The sequence below is a fragment of the Triticum urartu genome, chromosome 2 (assembly GCF_003073215.2).
Source record: "Triticum urartu cultivar G1812 chromosome 2, Tu2.1, whole genome shotgun sequence".
Lineage (NCBI taxonomy): Eukaryota > Viridiplantae > Streptophyta > Magnoliopsida > Poales > Poaceae > Triticum > Triticum urartu.
In genome coordinates this window covers 687,161,191-687,178,798 of record NC_053023.1, presented here as the reverse complement: position 1 = coordinate 687,178,798, position 17,608 = coordinate 687,161,191, and the positions used below count along the sequence as shown (strand labels likewise).

General features: G+C 46.0%; 1 protein-coding gene across 1 annotated transcript; it reads right to left on the bottom strand.

Moving 5' to 3' along the window:
* Positions 1 to 1,322: 1,322 nt before the first annotated feature.
* On the bottom strand, positions 1,323 to 3,743 carry LOC125534106 (desmethyl-deoxy-podophyllotoxin synthase-like). Its single transcript, XM_048697403.1, has 2 exons — positions 2,803 to 3,743; positions 1,323 to 2,113 (listed from the first exon to the last, which is right to left on the bottom strand). Exons 1-2 carry the CDS (start codon positions 3,700 to 3,702, stop codon positions 1,493 to 1,495), a joined length of 1,521 nt encoding a protein of 506 aa, XP_048553360.1. The 5' UTR covers positions 3,703 to 3,743; the 3' UTR covers positions 1,323 to 1,492.
* Positions 3,744 to 17,608: the final 13,865 nt, after the last annotated feature.

Below are 17,608 nucleotides of genomic sequence, written 5' to 3'. Positions count from 1 at the left end.
CTATAGACACCTTCGAGATACTAACACAACATGAAGTCAATCTCAAGTGCCTTGTAGTTGACGGGTGCCTCTTGATTGGATCAAGGGGGAGATATCCAAAACTGGAATTGCATCGATTCAAGTATCGGAAACCCGTGTCAAGCAAAATTAGTTAGATCCTCTTTAGTTTACAGGATTTCTAAAATGTGGGAACGTGAGATTTTTTTTAGGAATTGTATGTCATGGCATGTTGAATCCTACGAATTGAAAAGCAACAATGTGTAAAAACACATGCACTTTCTTGAAGAATTAGGTGTATGCCATGGTTGTCACTGAAACAAATAACACATTTCATGAGATTGAAATCAACGGAAAATTTGGATCTCAAGTAAGATCTCTTAGCAACTCGTGAAGCCTCTCGCGTGGGCCCCTAGTAAATTGTCCCACCGAGTCCAAAGGACCTGACAAGGCATAAAAACTTAGTTGGAGAGTCTAACAAGGCTTAAAAAACTTGGTCCCAACATAGTTTTTTAGAGACTTCCCCAGCTTGGTTTTAGTTTTCCTGTTACAACCATAGTTCCACTTACTATTGTCGGGCTTACTGGTAAATACTCCCTCCGTTCCTTGATATAAGGTGTATAGATTTTTGAGAAAAAAAATCCGAAATATAAGGTGTATTACGTTGCACCACTCGTTTGGATTTTTTTAGAAATTTGATTACATTTTCTTATATCAAGCAAGCTCCTCTATTTTATCATGTCAATTAGTAAGCTGTAATCCCGCCCAAAACTTGTGAAATTTTCCCTCCACGTGCGTTCTTTAATTTTTGTGCTAAAAACTATACACCCTATACTTAGGAACAGAGGGTAAAGAAAACTATGATAATATTTGCCATATTCTAGGCAAGAACTCGAAGCAGATAAGGTGGGAGACGATGTTCTTGATCATTTTTAAGGTGACAGATATTTGCCTTGTACGTCTTTATCATTCTTAATTTGTGCAATGCAGATTATTCTTTTAGTGGGAGACGATGTTCCGGTCGATAGCGAGGTGCCTGCAGTGACTTTGTAAATCTTGAAGTTTCCCAACTCCGACCTGGCCTTCATTAGGCATTGTGTGTGGTGGTGTGAGTGTGCGCGTGTGTGCGTCTACGTTTTAATCATTGTTGACCATTCACATGCAAGCATAATTCTATGAACTGTCATTAATATCATCTTTCCGTATCAAAAAGATCCAACCACAAAAGAGTTTAACACTCGGCTACATATGAAGATGCACATAGTCCAGACACACAAAGTTCCACATAAGTACATGACTTTTCATATCTTTATGTAATACATGAAGATCACATCACAAGTAGCTTATTTGAATTTAAAACACAACATGTACAATTAGAATTTAAGGACACATAAATAAAGTTGCTGCAGATACCGAATTGGAAGGCTCACACCCCACACATATGGCTTTGACAACAAACAAGACCATGCAAAGACCCGGATAGGGAAACGACGGTTCAGCGGGGCAGCTGTACGTGGAGAGTTGCACGCAACCACAGATCCTCCTTCTTCCTAGCAGTGATTCCCATGGTTTCTGTCATGTCAAGATCACCGGGAAGAATGCCATCTGGGAGAGCCCAGTCAAAATAAAATAGGAGACTTGCGAGTGCTAGCTCAATATTCGCGATCCCAAAATGCATCCCGGGGCAAATCCGACGTCCGGCACCGAAAGGTGTGAACTCAAAGTCGTTGCCTTTGTAATCTATCTTACTACCCATAAATCTATCTGGCACGAATGCTTCTGGTTCGTCCCAGTATTCCGGGTCCCTTGAGATAGCCCAAGCATTCACAAGAACAGTAGCACCTTTGGGAACATCATAGCCAAGTATATTGCATTGTTCTTGGCATTCCCTTGGCAATAATAATGGACCAGGTGTGTGCAATCGCATGGTCTCCTTGATGACACAATGCAAGTAGCTTAGCTGGCCTAGACCCTCCTCGGTTACCTCCATTTGTCCCATGAAGGCACCCCTGACCTCAGCTTGTGCTCTAGACATCACGCTAGGGTTTTGCATCAACTCTGCCATGGCCCACAGTAGCGTTGTTACTGGTGCCTCAACCCCTCCTGCAAAAACATCCTATGTTCTTTTTCTAGTTGGTGAAACCGTGGATTGAAAGAAAAACTAGTGCGTAAACACACACACACACACACACACACACACACACACACACACACACACACACACACACACACACACACACACACACACACATGAATTCATTTTTAATATACTTCAGATGCCACAAAGTGAGTCTAATGGAACGAATCAGTTTGAGATTATATATTTCATACTATTTGCACATAAACTATTTTTCTATGTAAAAATGGCACAGTGAATAAAGTAAAGGCTTCGATGATATTTTTTCGTAAAACTTGTACTTATATATCTTAGAATAATTAATAAAGTATAATAAGAATGATAAAGATGTATAATAAGTTTGTTTAGGTGGTATAGCGTGAGAGTATATATATATATATACTTCTACTACATCCGTCCTATTTTATTAGTCCCCTTTATAATTTGTGCTCAATTTTGACCAAAGATTCAACTCACAAAATGTTAGTGCATGTTATAAAAAATTATATCGTTGGATTCATATTTAAACATAGTTTTTAATGATATTATTTTTGGTGACATGCATGAATATTTTGTTAGTTAAATTTATGGTTAAAATTTGGCACGTATCACAGTGGGAACCAATAAACTAGGACGGAGGTAGTAGTTAGGAGTGCAGAAAATTAGTAGCTAGGAACAAAATAACTTACAAAAATCACTGCTTTGATATTGTCCATGGTGAGGGGGAACTGAAGGTTGCCTTCTCGTTTGATCCTCAAGAGGACATCGATCAGGATTTCCTGGTGCACATCCATGGAGGACCTTCTCTCAAGATGCTCACAGATGACGCGTTCCAGGAACAATAGCGACGAGTCCCGGCAGACCGCAGCCCTGTGCAGCGTGCTGCTCAGAGTGCGTGCTAGCCACGACGACGGGAACAAGTCGGATATGGTGAGGCTACCTATCAGCCGCACCGCCTCTTTCACATGACCGAGCAAGGTGCCAACGTCGCTGTCCTTGAACCGGGTACCCATGATTGAGTGCACCGTTGTGTCCGTCCCGTGGATGGTGAGCATCTTACTCAGGTTCACAAGTGGCTCCGACTTTGATGCGGATGAGATGGAGCGGATGAGCACGCTCACCTCCTGCTCACGGGTGGGACGGAAAGAGTTGATGCGCTTGGCGTTCAGCAGCGCGACGATGCAAATCTTGCGGAGCTGCCGCAAGTGCTCGCCGTACGGGGCAAAGGAGATCCCGGGGCCATGCTCGTTCAACACCTTGGCAGATGCGCTCAGCGGCCTGGTGCAGAAGACGTGGTCGTGCGTCTTCATGATCTCCTTGGCAGCCTCGGCGCTGGAGGCGATGATCACTGGGACCTTGCCGAACTTGAGGAGCATCAGAGGCCCATGGCGTCGGGAGAGGTCCCGTAAGGCACGGTGTGGGAGGGCGCCGAAAAGGTGGTGGAGGCTGCCGATGACAGGAAGCTGCCATGGGCCCGGAGGGAGCCGTAGACCGCGGTTGCCGGAGCCAAAGAACGCTCTGGAGAAGCGAATGATGGTGTACACAAGTGGAAGAAGAGCTAGGAGATAGTAGCATGCATCACCGTCCATGACTGGCTACTAGACAACTAGTGTGGACGATGTCTGATCAATGTCGAATTGTACAAGATTGGGTTTCTGGATGGAGAGCTCAAGTAATCACATTATATAGGCAACGTTTGTGGTGGTTGCTTGATGCTACTTTTGTTAAAAACCATATATATCATTTCTAGCTACATAGCCGAAGCGGCCAAACCAAGGCCATCACCCTCGCCAAGATCTCTAATCTTAGGGCATCTCCAGCCGTTGGCCCCTCCAGAGGGGCAAAAAATCGTCCCCTGGGGCGCACCGGCGCTAAACCGCGCACTGGGGGCGTGATGCCCCCCCCAGTCGCGGCCCCCCATGGGTTTTTAAAATGTTCAAATTCGGCGCAAACACAACACAAACACGGGCGAGTTCGTTCAAATTTAAACATATTTTACAAAAAAAAAACTACCGCGGGCTACCCCTGCCGTCTCCCTCGCCGCCCGCCTCGCCGCCCGCCCACGCGGTTCTACATGCCGAGGAGGCTGTAGAACCGCGTGTAGTCACCGCCACCGTCGTCGTCGTCGTCGCCCCCGCCTACGCCTCCGCCGTCCCTGCTGCATCCCTCCCCCGGTTGGCGCGGCGGGTTGGACGGTCCGGGGGCGTTGTCGTCGGAGCTATCGAGGACGACGACACCGTCCTCGTCCTCGCGCCCACGTTTGCGGGCGGCGATCTCCTCCAGGGCCCGGCGCCGCCGTACCATCTCCTCGCGCACGTAGTCGTCGCGCGACCACCGCATGGCGTCCTCGTCGGAGAAGCCGCACCGGGCTATCTCCTCGTACTCCGGGGGGAGGCTGGACTCCACCTTGGGCTCGACGAGGGCGCCGGAGCTGCGGGTACGCGCGCGGACAGGCGTGTCCTGGGGCTCCGGCTTGACGGGACGGAGGTGGAGGCAGGGAGAGCCGCCGGAGCTGCGGGTACGCGCGCTGACAGGCGTGTCCTGGGGCTCCGGCTTGACGGGGCGGAGGTGGAGGCAGGGAAAGCCGCCGGACGAGGAGGAGGACGCCCCGGTCTCCATGCGCCTCGGCGTCCAGGAGCTTCCCCGGCAGCGTGAGAAGGACGGGGGAGCGGGGTACTCGAGGCGCGGCGTGTTGCCGCCCTCGATGTACTCGAGGACGGCCTCCAACGTGCACGGCGGCCTCACGCGACACGCGGCGGCGTCCACGCGTTCATCCGCCTGTCGCTCTGCACCGTCCATCATCGCCATGATTGGATCGGGATCCTCCATCGACCTTCATCCCACATGGCTGCATTAGGCCGCTGGGCCCTAGCGCCGCCACACACATGATGCGCCGGCCAGTTGCATGTATGATGCGCAACAATGCGCCCCACTCAAGCGTGGGCCGCGCGCACACACCAGCCATGCATGCGTTTGTTCGGGCGGCGCCTCCGTGTCTCGGCCCCTTCATCACCAAGCGGTCTCTCTGATCTCACGCACGATTGGATTGATCACCTGTCCGTCCACGATCTGCCCCATTCGTGTGCTACCTCTTGAGCACTGCGTTGGTTTTCCCCGAAGAGGAAGGGATGATGCAGCAAAGTAGCGTAAGTATTTCCCTCAGTTTTTGAGAACCAAGGTATCAATCCAGTAGGAGGCTACGCGCGAGTCCCTCGTACCTACACAAAACAAATAAATCCTCGCAACCAACACAAATAGGGGTTGTCAATCCCTATAAGACCACTTACGAGAGTGAGATCTGATAGATATGATAAGATAATATTTTTGGTATTTTTATGATAAAGATGCAAAGTAAAATAAAGGCAAAGTAAATAGCAAAGGAAATAACTAAGTAGTAGGAGATTAATATGATGAAGATAGACCCGGGGGCCATAGGTTTCACTAGTGGCTTCTCTCGAGAGCATAAGTATTCTACGATGGGTGAACAAATTACTGTTGAGCAATTAACAAAATCGAGCATAGTTATGAGAATATCTAGGCATGATCATGTATATAGGCATCACGTCCGAGACAAGTAGACCGACTCCTGCCTGCATCTACTACTATTACTCCACTCATCGACCGCTATCCAGCATGCATCTAGAGTATTAAGTTAAAAACAGAGTAACACCTTAAGCAAGATGACATCATGTAGAGGGATAGACTCATGCAATATGAAGAAAACCCAATCTTGTTATCCTCGATGGCAACAATACAATACGTGCCTTGCTGCCCCTACTGTCACTGGGAAAGGACACCGCAAGATTGAACCCAAAGTTAAGCACTTCTCCCATTGCAAGAAAGATCAATCTAGTAGGCCAAACCAAACTGATAATTCGAAGAGACTTGCAAAGATAAACAATTATACATAAAAGAATTCAGAGAAGATTCAAATATTATTCATAGATAGACTTGATCATAAACCCACAATTCATCGGTCTCAACAAACACACCGCAAAAAGAAGATTACATCGAATAGTTCTCCACAAGAGAGGGGGAGAACATTGTATTGAGATCCAAAAAGAGAGAAGAAGTCATCTAGCTACTAACTATGGACCTGTAGGTCTGAGGTAAACTACTCACACTTCATCGGAGGGGCTATGGTGTTGATGTAGAAGCCCTGTGTGATCGATGCCCCCTCCGACGGAGCTCCAGAACAGGCCCCAAGATGGGATCTCGTGGACACAGAAAGTTGCGGCGGTGGAATTAGGTTTTTGGCTCTGTATCTGATCATTTGGGGGTACGTAGGTATATATAGGAGGAAGGAGTACGTCGGTGGAGCAACAGGGGGCCCACGAGGGTGGAGGGCGCGCCTGGGGGGGGGGGGCGGTAGGCGTGCCCCTACCTTGTGGCCTCCTCTTTTCTTTCTTGACGTAGGGTCCAAGTCTCCCTGGTCTTGTTCGTTGAGAAAATCACGTTCCCGAAGGTTTCATTCCGTTTGGACTCCGTTTGATATTCCTTTTCTTCGAAACCCTAAAACAGGCAAAAAACAGCAATTCTGGGGCCTCCGGTTAATAGGTTAGTCCCCCAAATAATATAAAAGTGGATAATAAAGCCCAATAATGTCCAAAACAGTAGATAATATAGCATGGAGCAATCAAAAATTATAGATACGTTGGAGACGTATCACCGTGCAGCGCGGTCTCGTAAATATCGTTGCTACCTCTTGAGCACTGCGTTGGTTTTCCCTTGAAGAGGAAAGCGTAATGTAGCAAAGTAGCGTAAGTATTTCCCTCAGTTTTTGAGAAACAAGGTATCAATCCAGTAGGAGGCCACACGCAAGTCACTTGTACCTACACAAACAAATAAGAACCTCGCAACCAACGCGATAAAGAGGTCGTCAATCCCTTCACGGTCACTTACGAGAGTGAGATCTGATAGAGATGATAAAATAATATTTTTGGTATTTTTATGATAAAGATTTAAAGTAAAGATTGCAAAATAAAAGGTAATAGAAATAGCTTGTTGACGGAAGATTAATATGATGGAGAATAGACCCGGGGGACATAGGTTTCACTAGTGGCTTCTCTCAAGATAGCATAAGTATTACGGTGGGTGAACAAATTATTGTCGAGCAATTGATAGAAAAGCGAATAATTATGAGAATATCTAGGCATGATCATGTATTTAGGCATCACGTCCGTGACAAGTAGACCGACTCCTGCCTGCATCTACTACTATTACTCCACACATCGACCGCTATCCAACATGCATCTAGAGTATTAAGTTCATAAGAACAGAGTAACACATTAGGTAAGATGACATGATGTAGAGGGATAAACTCAAGCAATATGATATAAACCCCATCTTTTTATCCTCGATGGCAACAATACGATACATGTCATTTTCCTTTCTGTCACTGGGATCGAGCACCGCAAGATTGAACCCAAAGCTAAGCATTTCTCCCATTGCAAGAAAGATTAATCTAGTAGGCCAAACCAAACTGATATTCAAAGAGACTTGCAAAGATAAACCAATCAGACATAAAAGATTTCAGAGAAGAATCAAATATTGTTCATAGATAGACTTGATCATAAACCCACAATTCATCGGATCTCGACAAACACACCGCAAAAAGAGTTACATCAAATAGATATCCAAGAAGATCGAGGAGAACTTTGTATTGAGATCCAAAGAGAGAGAAGAAGCCATCTAGCTAATAACTATGGACCCGAAGGTCTGAAGTAAACTACTCACACATCATCGGAGGGGCCATGGAGTTGATGTAGAGGCCCTCCGTGATCGATGCCCCCTCCGGCGGAGCTCCGAAAAAGGCCCCAAGATGGGATCTCTTCGGTACAGAAGGTTGCGGCGGTGGAAATAGGGTTTTGTGGTGCTCCTGGATGTTTTGAGGGTATATGAGTATATATAGGAGGAAGAAGTAGGTCGGTTGAGCCACGAGGGGCCCAGGAGGGGGGAGGGCGCGCCCAGGGGGGGTAGGCGCGCCCCTTGCCTCGTGGAATCCTCGTTTTTTCTTGACGTCCACTCCAAGTCCTCTGGATCACGTTTGTTCCAAAAATCACGTTCCCGAAGGTTTTATTCCGTTTGGATTCCGTTTGATATTCCTTTTCTGCGAAACACTGAAATAGGCAAAACAACAACAATTTGCACTGGGCCTTGGGTTAATAGGTTAGTCCCAAAAATAATATAAAAGTGTAAAATAAAGCCCATTAACATCCAAAATAGATAATATAATAGCATGGAACAATAAAAAATTATAGATACGTTGGAGACGTATCTGTTGGGGAACGTAGTAATTTCAAAAAATTTCCTACACACGCAAGATCATGGTGATGCATATCAACGAGAGAGGAGAGTGTTGTCCACGTACCCTCGTAGACCGAAAGCGGAAGCGTTAGCACAACACGGTTGATGTAGTCGTACGTCTCCACGATCTGACCGATCAAGTACCGAACGTACGACACCTCCGAGTTCAGCACACGTTCAGCCCGATGACGTCCATCGAACTCCGATCCAGCCGAGTGCTGAGGGAGAGTTTTGTCAGCACGACGGTGTGGTGACGATGATGATGTTCTACCGAAGCAGGGCTTCGCCTAAGCACCGCTACATTATTATCGAGGTGGACTATGGTGGAGGGGGGCACCGCACACGGCTAAAAGATCAAAAGATCAATTATTGTATCTAGGGTGCCCCCTGCCCCCGTATATAAAGGTGCAAGGGGGGAGGTGCGGCCGGCCAGGAGGGGCGCGCCAGGAGGAGTCCTATTCCCACCGTGAGTAGGACTCCCTCCCTTTTCCTTGTTGGATTAGGAGTGGAGGGGGAAAGATGAGGGAGAGAGGAAGGAAAGGGGGGGGGGGCGCCGCCCCCCTCTCCTTGTCCTATTCGGACTAGGGGGGAGGGGCGCGCGGCCCTGCCCTGGCCGCCTCTCCTCTTCTCCACAAAGGCCCACTATGGCCCATTAAGCCCCCGGGGGGTTCGGGTAACCCCTCGATACTCCGGTAAAATCCCGATTTCACTCGGAACACTTCCGATATCCAAATATAGGCTTCCAATATATCAATATTCATGTCTCGACCATTTCAAGACTCCTCGTCATTTCCGTGATCACATCCGGGACTCCAAACAACCTTTGGTACATCAAAAACCATAAACTCATAATATAACCGTCATTGAAACTTTAAGCGTGCGGACCCTATGGGTTCGAGAACTATGTAGACATGACCGAGACACGTCTCATGTCAATAACCAATAGCGGAACCTGGATGCTCATATTGGCTCCCACATATTCTACGAAGATCTTTATCGGTCAGACCGCATAACAACATACGTTGTTCCCTTTGTCATCGGTATGTTACTTGCCCGAGATTCGATCGTCGGTATCTCAATACCTAGTTCAATCTCGTTACCGGCAAGTATCTTTACTCGTTCTGTAATGCATCATCCCGCAACTAACTCATTAGTTGCAATGCTTGCAAGGCTTAGGTGATGTGCATTACCGAGAGGGCCCAGAGATACCTCCCCGACAATCGGAGTGACAAATCCTAATCTCGAAATACGCCAACCCAACAAGTACCTTCGGAGACACCTATAGAGCACCTTTATAATCACCCAGTTACGTTGTGACGTTTGGTAGCACACAAAGCGTTCCTCCGGTAAACGGGAGTTGCATAATCTCATAGTCATAGGAACATGTATAAGTCATGAAGAAAGCAATGTCAACATACTAAACGATCGAGTGCTAAGCTCACGGAATGGGTCAAGTCAATCACATCATTCTCCTAATGATGTGATCCCGTTAATCAAATGACAACTCATGTCAATGGCTAGGAAACATAACCATCTTTGATCAACGAGCTAGTCAAGTAGAGGCATACTAGTGACACTCTGTTTGTCTATGTATTCACACAAGTATTATGTTTCCGGTTAATACAATTCTAGCATGAATAATAAACATTTATCATGATATAAGGAAATAAATAATAACTTTATTATTGCCTCTAGGGCATATTTCCTTCAGTCTCCCACTTGCACTAGAGTCAATAATCTAGATTACACAGTAATGATTCTAACACCCATGGAGCCTTGGTGCTGATCATGTTTTGCTCGTGGAAGAGGCTTAGTCAATGGGTCTGCAACATTCAGATCCGTATGTATCTTGCAAATTTCTATGTCCCCCACCTAGACTAGATCCCGGATGGAATTGAAGCGTCTCTTGATGTGCTTTGTTCTCTTGTGAAATCTAGATTCCTTCGCCAAGGCAATTGCACCAGTATTGTCCCAAAAGATTTTCATTGGACCCGATGCACTAGGTATGACACCTAGATCGGATATGAACTCCTTGATCCAGACTCCTTCATTTGCTGCTTCCGAAGCAGCTATGTACTCCGCTTCACACGTAGATCCCGCCACGAAGCTTTGTTTAGAACTGCACCAACTGACAGCTCCACCGTTCAATGTAAACACGTATCCGGTTTGCGATTTAGAATCGTCCGGATCAGTGTCAAAGCTTGCATCGACGTAACCATTTACGACTAGCTCTTTGTCACCTCCATAAATGAGAAACATATCCTTAGTCCTTTTCAGGTATTTCAGGATGTTCTTGACCGCTGTCCAGTGATCCACTCTTGGATTACTTTGGTACCTCCCTGCTAAACTTATAGCAAGGCACACATCAGGTCTGGTACACAGCATTGCATACATGATAGAGCCTATGGCTGAAGCATAGGGAACATCTTTCATCTTCTCTCTATCTTCTGCAGTGGTCGGGCATTGAGTCTTACTCAACTTCACACCTTGTAACACAGGCAAGAACCCTTTCTTTGCTTGATCCGTTTTGAACTTCTTCAAAACTTTGTCAAGGTATGTGCTTTGTGAAAGTCCAATTAAGCGTCTTGATCTATCTCTATAGATCTTGATGCCCAATATATAAGCAACTTCACCAAGGTCTTTCATTGAAAAACTCTTATTCAAGTACCCTTTATGCTATCCAGAAATTCTACATCATTTCCAATCAACAATATGTCATCCACATATAATATCAGAAATTCTACAGAGCTCCCACTCACTTTTTTTTTGTAAATACAGGCTTCTCCAAAAGTCTGTATAAAACCAAATGCTTTGATCACACTATCAAAGCATTTATTCCAACTCCGAGAGGCTTGCACCAGTCCATAAATGGATCACTGGAGCTTGCACACTTTGTTAGCTCCCTTTGGATCGACAAAACCTTCTGGTTGCATCATATACAACTCTTCTTCCAGAAATCCATTCAGGAATGCAGTTTTGACATCCATTTGCCAAATTTCATAATCATAAAATGCGGCAATTGCTAACATGATTCGGACAGACTTAAGCATCGCTACGGGTGAGAAGGTCTCATCGTAGTCAATCCCTTGAACTTGTTGAAAACCTTTCGCAACAAGTCGAGCTTTATAGACAGTAACATTACCGTCAGCGTCAGTCTTCTTCCATAAGATCCATTTATTCTCAATGGCTTGCCAATCATCGGGCAAGTCAACCAAAGTCCACACTTTGTTCTCATACATGGATCCCATCTCAGATTTCATGGCTTCAAGCCATTTTGCGGAATCTGGGCTCACCATCGCTTCTTCATAGTTCGTAGGTTCATGATGGTCTAGTAACGTGACTTCCAGAACAGGACTACCGTACCACTCTGGTGCGGATCTTACTCTGGTTGATCGACGAGGTTTAGTAATAACTTGATCTGAAGTTTCATGATCATCATCATTAACTTCCTCACTAATTGGTGTAGGCGTCACAGGAACCGGTTTCTGTGATGAACTACTTTCCAATAAGGGAGCAGGTACAGTTACCTCATCAAGTTCTACTTTCCTCCCACTCACTTCTTTCGAGAGAAACTCCTTCTCTAGAAAGGATCCATTCTTAGCAATGAATGTCTTGCCTTCGGATCTGTGATAGAAGGTGTACCCAACAGTCTCCTTTGGGTATCCTATGAAGACACATTTCTCCGATTTGGGTTCGAGCTTATCAGGTTGAAGCTTTTTCACATAAGCATCGCAGCCCCAAACTTTAAGAAACGACAACTTTGATTTCTTGCCAAACCACAGTTCATAAGGCGTCGTCTCAACGGATTTCGATGGTGCCCTATTTAACGTGAATGCAGCCGTCTCTAAAGCATAACCCCAAAATGATAGCGGTAAATCAGTAAGAGATATCATAGATCGCACCATATCTAGTAAAGTACGATTACGACGTTCGGAGACACAATTACGCTGTGGTGTTCCGGGTGGCGTGAGTTGCGAAACTATTCCGCATTGTTTCAAATGTAGACCAAACTCGTAACTCAAATATTCTCCTGCACGATCAGATCGTAGAAACTTTATTTTTTTGTTACGATGATTTTCAACTTCACTCTGAAATTCTTTGAACTTTTCAAATGTTTCAGACTTATGTTTCATTAAGTAGATATACCCATATCTGCTTAAGTCATCTGTGAAGGTGAGAAAATAACGATACCCGCCGCGAGCCTCAACATTCATCGGACCACATACATCTGTATGTATGATTTCTAACAAATCTGTTGCTCTCTCCATAGTACCGGAGAACGACGTTTTAGTCATCTTGCCCATGAGGCATGGTTTGCAAGTACCAAGTGATTCATAATCAAGTGGTTCCAAAAGTCCATCAGTATGGAGTTTCTTCATGCGCTTTACACCGATATGACCTAAACGGCAGTGCCACAAATAAGTTGCACTATCATTATCAACTCTGCATCTTTTGGCTTCAACATTATGAATATGTGCATCACTACTATCGAGATTCATCAAAAATAGACCACTCTTCAAGGGTGCATGACCATAAAAGATATTACTCATATAAATAGAACAACCATTATCCTCTGATTTAAATGAATAACCGTCTCGCATCAAACAAGATCCAGATATAATGTTCATGCTCAACGCTGGCACCCAATAACAATTATTTAGGTCTAATACTAATCCCGAAGGTAGATGTAGAGGTAGCGTGCCGACGGCGATCACAACGACTTTGGAACCGTTTCCCACGCGCATCGTCACCTCGTCCTTGGCCAGTGTTCGCTTAATCCATAGTCCCTATTCGAGTTGCAAATATTAGCATCAGAACCAGTATCAAATACCCAGGTGCTACTGCGAGCTCTGGTAAGGTACACATCAATAACATGTATATCACACATACCTTTGTTCACCTCGCCATCCTTCTTATCCGCCAAATACTTGGGGCAGTTCCGCTTCCAGTGACCAGTCTGCTTGTAGTAGAAGCACTCAGTCTTAGGCTTAGGTCCAGACTTGGGTTTCTTCTCTTGAGCAGCAACTTGTTTGCTGTTCTTCTTGAAGTTCCCCTTCTTCTTCCCTTTGCCCTTTTTCTTGAAACTGGTGGTCTTATTGACCATCAACACTTGATGCTCCTTCTTGATTTCTACCTCCACAGCCTTTAGCATTGCGAAGAGCTTGGGAATCGTCTTTATGCATCCCTTGCATGTTATAGTTCATCATGAAGCTCTTGTATCTTGGTGGCAGTGATTCAAGAATTCTGTCAATGACGCTATCATTCGGAAGATTAACTCCCAGTTGAATCAAGTGATTGTTATACCCAGACATTCTGAGTATATGCTCACTGACAGAACTATTCTCCTCCATCTTGCAGCTGTAGAACTTATTGGTGTTGGAAATATGCCCTAGAGGCAATAATAAAATGGTTACTATTATATTTCCTTGTTCATGATAATTGTCTATTGTTCATGCTATAATTGTGTTATCCGGAAATCGTAATACATGTGTGAATATATAGACCACAAAATGTCCCTAGTAAGCCTCTAGTTGACTAGCTCGTTAATCAACAGATAGTCATGGTTTCCTGACTATGGACATTAGATGTCATTGATAACGGGATCACATCATTAGAAGAATGATGTGATGGACAAGACCCAATCTTAAGCATAGCACAAGATTGTGTAGTTCGTCTGCTAGAGCTTTTCTAATGTCAAGTATCTTTTCCTTAGACCATGAGATTGTGCAACTCCTGGATACTGTAGGAATACTTTGGGTGTGCCAAACATCACAACGTAACTGGGTGACTATAAAGGTGCACTACGGGTATCCCCGAAAGTGTTTGTTGGGTTGGCATGAATCGAGACTGGGATTTGTCACTCCGCATGACGGAGAGGTATCTCTGGGCCCACTCGGTAAAACATCATCGTAATGAGCTCAATGTGACTAAGGGTTGGTCACGGGATGATGTGTTACGGAACGAGTAAAGTGACTTGCCGGTAACGAGATTGAACAAGGTATTGGGATACCGACGATCGAATCTCGGGCAAGTAACGTACCAATTGACAAAGGGAATTGAATACGGGATTGATTGAATCCTCGATATCGTGGTTCATCCGATGAGATCATCGTGGAATATGTGGGAGCCAACATGGGTATCCAGATCCCGCTGTTGGCTATTGGCCGGAGAGTTGTCTCGGTCATGTCTGCATGGTTGCCGAACCCGTAGGGTCTACACACTTAAGGTTCGGTGACGCTAGGGTTGTAGAGATATTAGTATGCAGTAATCCGAAAGTTGTTCGTACTCCCGGATGAGATCCTGGACGTCACGAGGAGTTCCGGAATGGTCCGGAGGTAAAGATTTGTATGTAGGAAGTCCAGTTTCGGCCACCGGGAAGGTTTCGGGGTCATTGGTATTGTACCGGGACCACCGGAAGGATCCCGGGGGTCCACCGGGTAGGGCCACCTATCCCGGAGGTCCCCATGGGCTGAAGTGGGAAGGGAACCAGCCCCTGGTGGGCTGGTGCACCCCCCATGGGCCTCCTCCTGCGCCTAGGGTTAAAAACCCTAGGGGTGGGGGGCGCCTCCACCTGGCTTGGGGGCCAAGCCACACCCTTGGCCGCCGCCCCCCCATCTAGATGGGATCTAGAGGGGCCGGCGCCCCCTGGCCCCTATATATAGTGGTGGGGAGGGAGGGCAGCCGCACCCAAGTCCTTGGCGCCTCCCTCTCCCCCCGTGACACCTCTCCCTCTCGTTGGTGCTTGGCGAAGCTCTGCCGAGATCCCGCAGCTTCCACCACCACGCCGTCGTGCTGCTGGATCTCCATCAACCTCTCCTCTCCCCTTGCTGGATCAAGAAGGAGGAGACGTCTCTCCCAACCATACGTGTGTTGAACGCGGAGGTGCCGTCCGTTCGGCGCTTGGTCATCGGTGATTTGGATCACGACGAGTACGACTCCATCAACCCCGTTCTCTTGAACGCTTCCGCTCGTGATCTACAAGGGTATGTAGATGCACTCGCCTCTCCCTCGTTGCTAGATGACTCTATAGATTGATCTTGGTGATGCGTAGAAAATTTTAAAATTCTGCTACGTTCCCCAACAGTGGTATCAGAGCTAGGTCTATGCGTAGTTTCTATGCACGAGTAGAACACAAGTTGTTGTGGGCATTGATTTTGTCAATTTACTTGCCGTTACTAGTCTTATCTTGATTCGGCGGCATCGTGGGATGAAGCGGCCCGGACCGACCTTACACGTACCCTTACGTGAGACTGGTTCCACCGACTGACATGCACTAGTTGCATAAGGTGGCTAGCGGGTGTCTGTCTCTCCCACTTTAGTCCGATCGGATTCGATGAAAAGGGTCCTTATGAAGGGTAAATAGAAATTAGCATATCACGTTGTGGTTTTGGTGTAATTAAGAAACGTTCTTGCTAGAAGCCTATAGCAACCACGTAAAAACTTGCAACAACAATTAGAGGACGTCTAACTTGTTTTTGCAGCATATGCCGTGTGATGTGATATGGCCAAAAGGATGTGATGAATGATATATGTGATGTATGAGATTGATCATGTTCTTGTAATAGGAATCACGACTTGCATGTCGATGAGTATGACAACCGGCAGGAGCCATAGGAGTTGTCTTAATTTATTTATGACCTGCGTGTCAACATAAACGTCATGTAATTACTTTACTTTATCGCTAACCGTTAGCCATAGTAGTAGAAGTAATAGTTGACGAGACAATTTCATGAAGATACGATGATGGAGATCATGATGATGGAGATCATGGTGTCATGCCGGTGACGACGATGATCATGGCGCCCCGAAGATGGAGATCAAAAGGAGCAAAATGATATTGGCCATATCATGTCACTATTTGATTGCATGTGATGTTTATCATGTTTTACATCTTATTTGCTTAGAACGACGGTAGCATAAATAAGATGATCCCTCGCAATAATTTCAAGAAAGTGTTCCCCCTAACTGTGCACCGTTGCTAAGGTCCGTTGTTCCGAAGCACCACGTGATGATCGGGTGTGATAGGTTCTAACGTTCACATACAACGGGTGTAAGCCAGATTTACACACGCAATACACTTAGGTTGACTTGACGAGCCTAGCATGTACAGACATGGCCTTGGAACACGGGAGACCGAAAGGTCGAACATGAGTCGTATAGAAGATATGATCAACATGAAAATGTTCACCGATGATGACTAGTCCCTCTCACGTGATGATCGGACACGGCCTAGTTGACTCGGATCATGTATCACTTAGATGACTAGAGGGATGTCTATCTGAGTGGGAGTTCATTAATAATTTAATTAGATGAACTTAATTATCATGAACATAGTCTAAAATCTTTGCAATATGTCTTGTAGATCAAATGGCCCACGCTAATGTTGCCCTCAACTTCAACGCGTTCCTAGAGAAAACCAAGCCGAATGACGATGGCAGCAACTACACGGACTGAGTCCGTAACCTGAGGATTATCCTCATAGCTGCCAGGAAAGCATATGTCCTTGATGTACCGCTAGGTGAAGCACCTATTTTCCCTGCAGAACAAGACGTTATGAACACTTGGCAGACATGTAGTGATGATTACTCCCTGGTTCAGTGCGGCATGCTTTACAGCTTAGAACCGGGGCTCCAAAAGCGTTTTGAGTAACACGGAGCATATGAGATGTTCCAAGAGCTGAAAATGGTTTTCCAAGCTCACACCCGGGTCAAGAGATATAAAGTCTCCGACAAGTTCTACAATTGTAAGATGGAGGGGAACAGTTCTGTCAGCGAGCACATACTCAAAATGTCTGGGCTGCATAACCGCTTGTCTCAGCTAGGAGTTAATTTCCCGGATGATGCGGTCGTTGACAGAATCCTTCAGTCGCTCCCACCTAGCTACAAGAGCTTTGTGATGAACTTCAATATGCAGGGGATGGAAAAGACCATTCCCAAGGTATATTCAATGCTGAAATCAGCGGAGGTGGACATCAAAAAGGAACATCAAGTGTTGAGGGTGAATAAAACCACTAAGTTCAAGAAAGGCAAGGGTAAAAAGAACTTCAAGAAGGACGGCAAGGGAGTTGCCGCGCCCGGTAAGCAAGCTGCCGGGAAGAAGTCAAAGAATGGATCCAATCCTGAGACTAAGTGCTTTTATTGCAAGGGAAACAGTCACTGGAAGCGGAACTGCCCCAAGTACTTAGCGTAA

What these genes read in the sequence shown, in the direction of transcription:
- LOC125534106 (XM_048697403.1), bottom strand. Translation starts at nt 3,702, where the DNA reads ATGGACGGTGATGCATGCTACTATCTCCTAGCTCTTCTTCCACTTGTG. An exon ending in ATATCAAAGCAGTGATTTTT is followed by an intron (nt 2,114 to 2,802) that starts GTAAGTTATTTT and finishes AAAAGAACATAG; the next exon opens with GATGTTTTTGCAGGAGGGGT.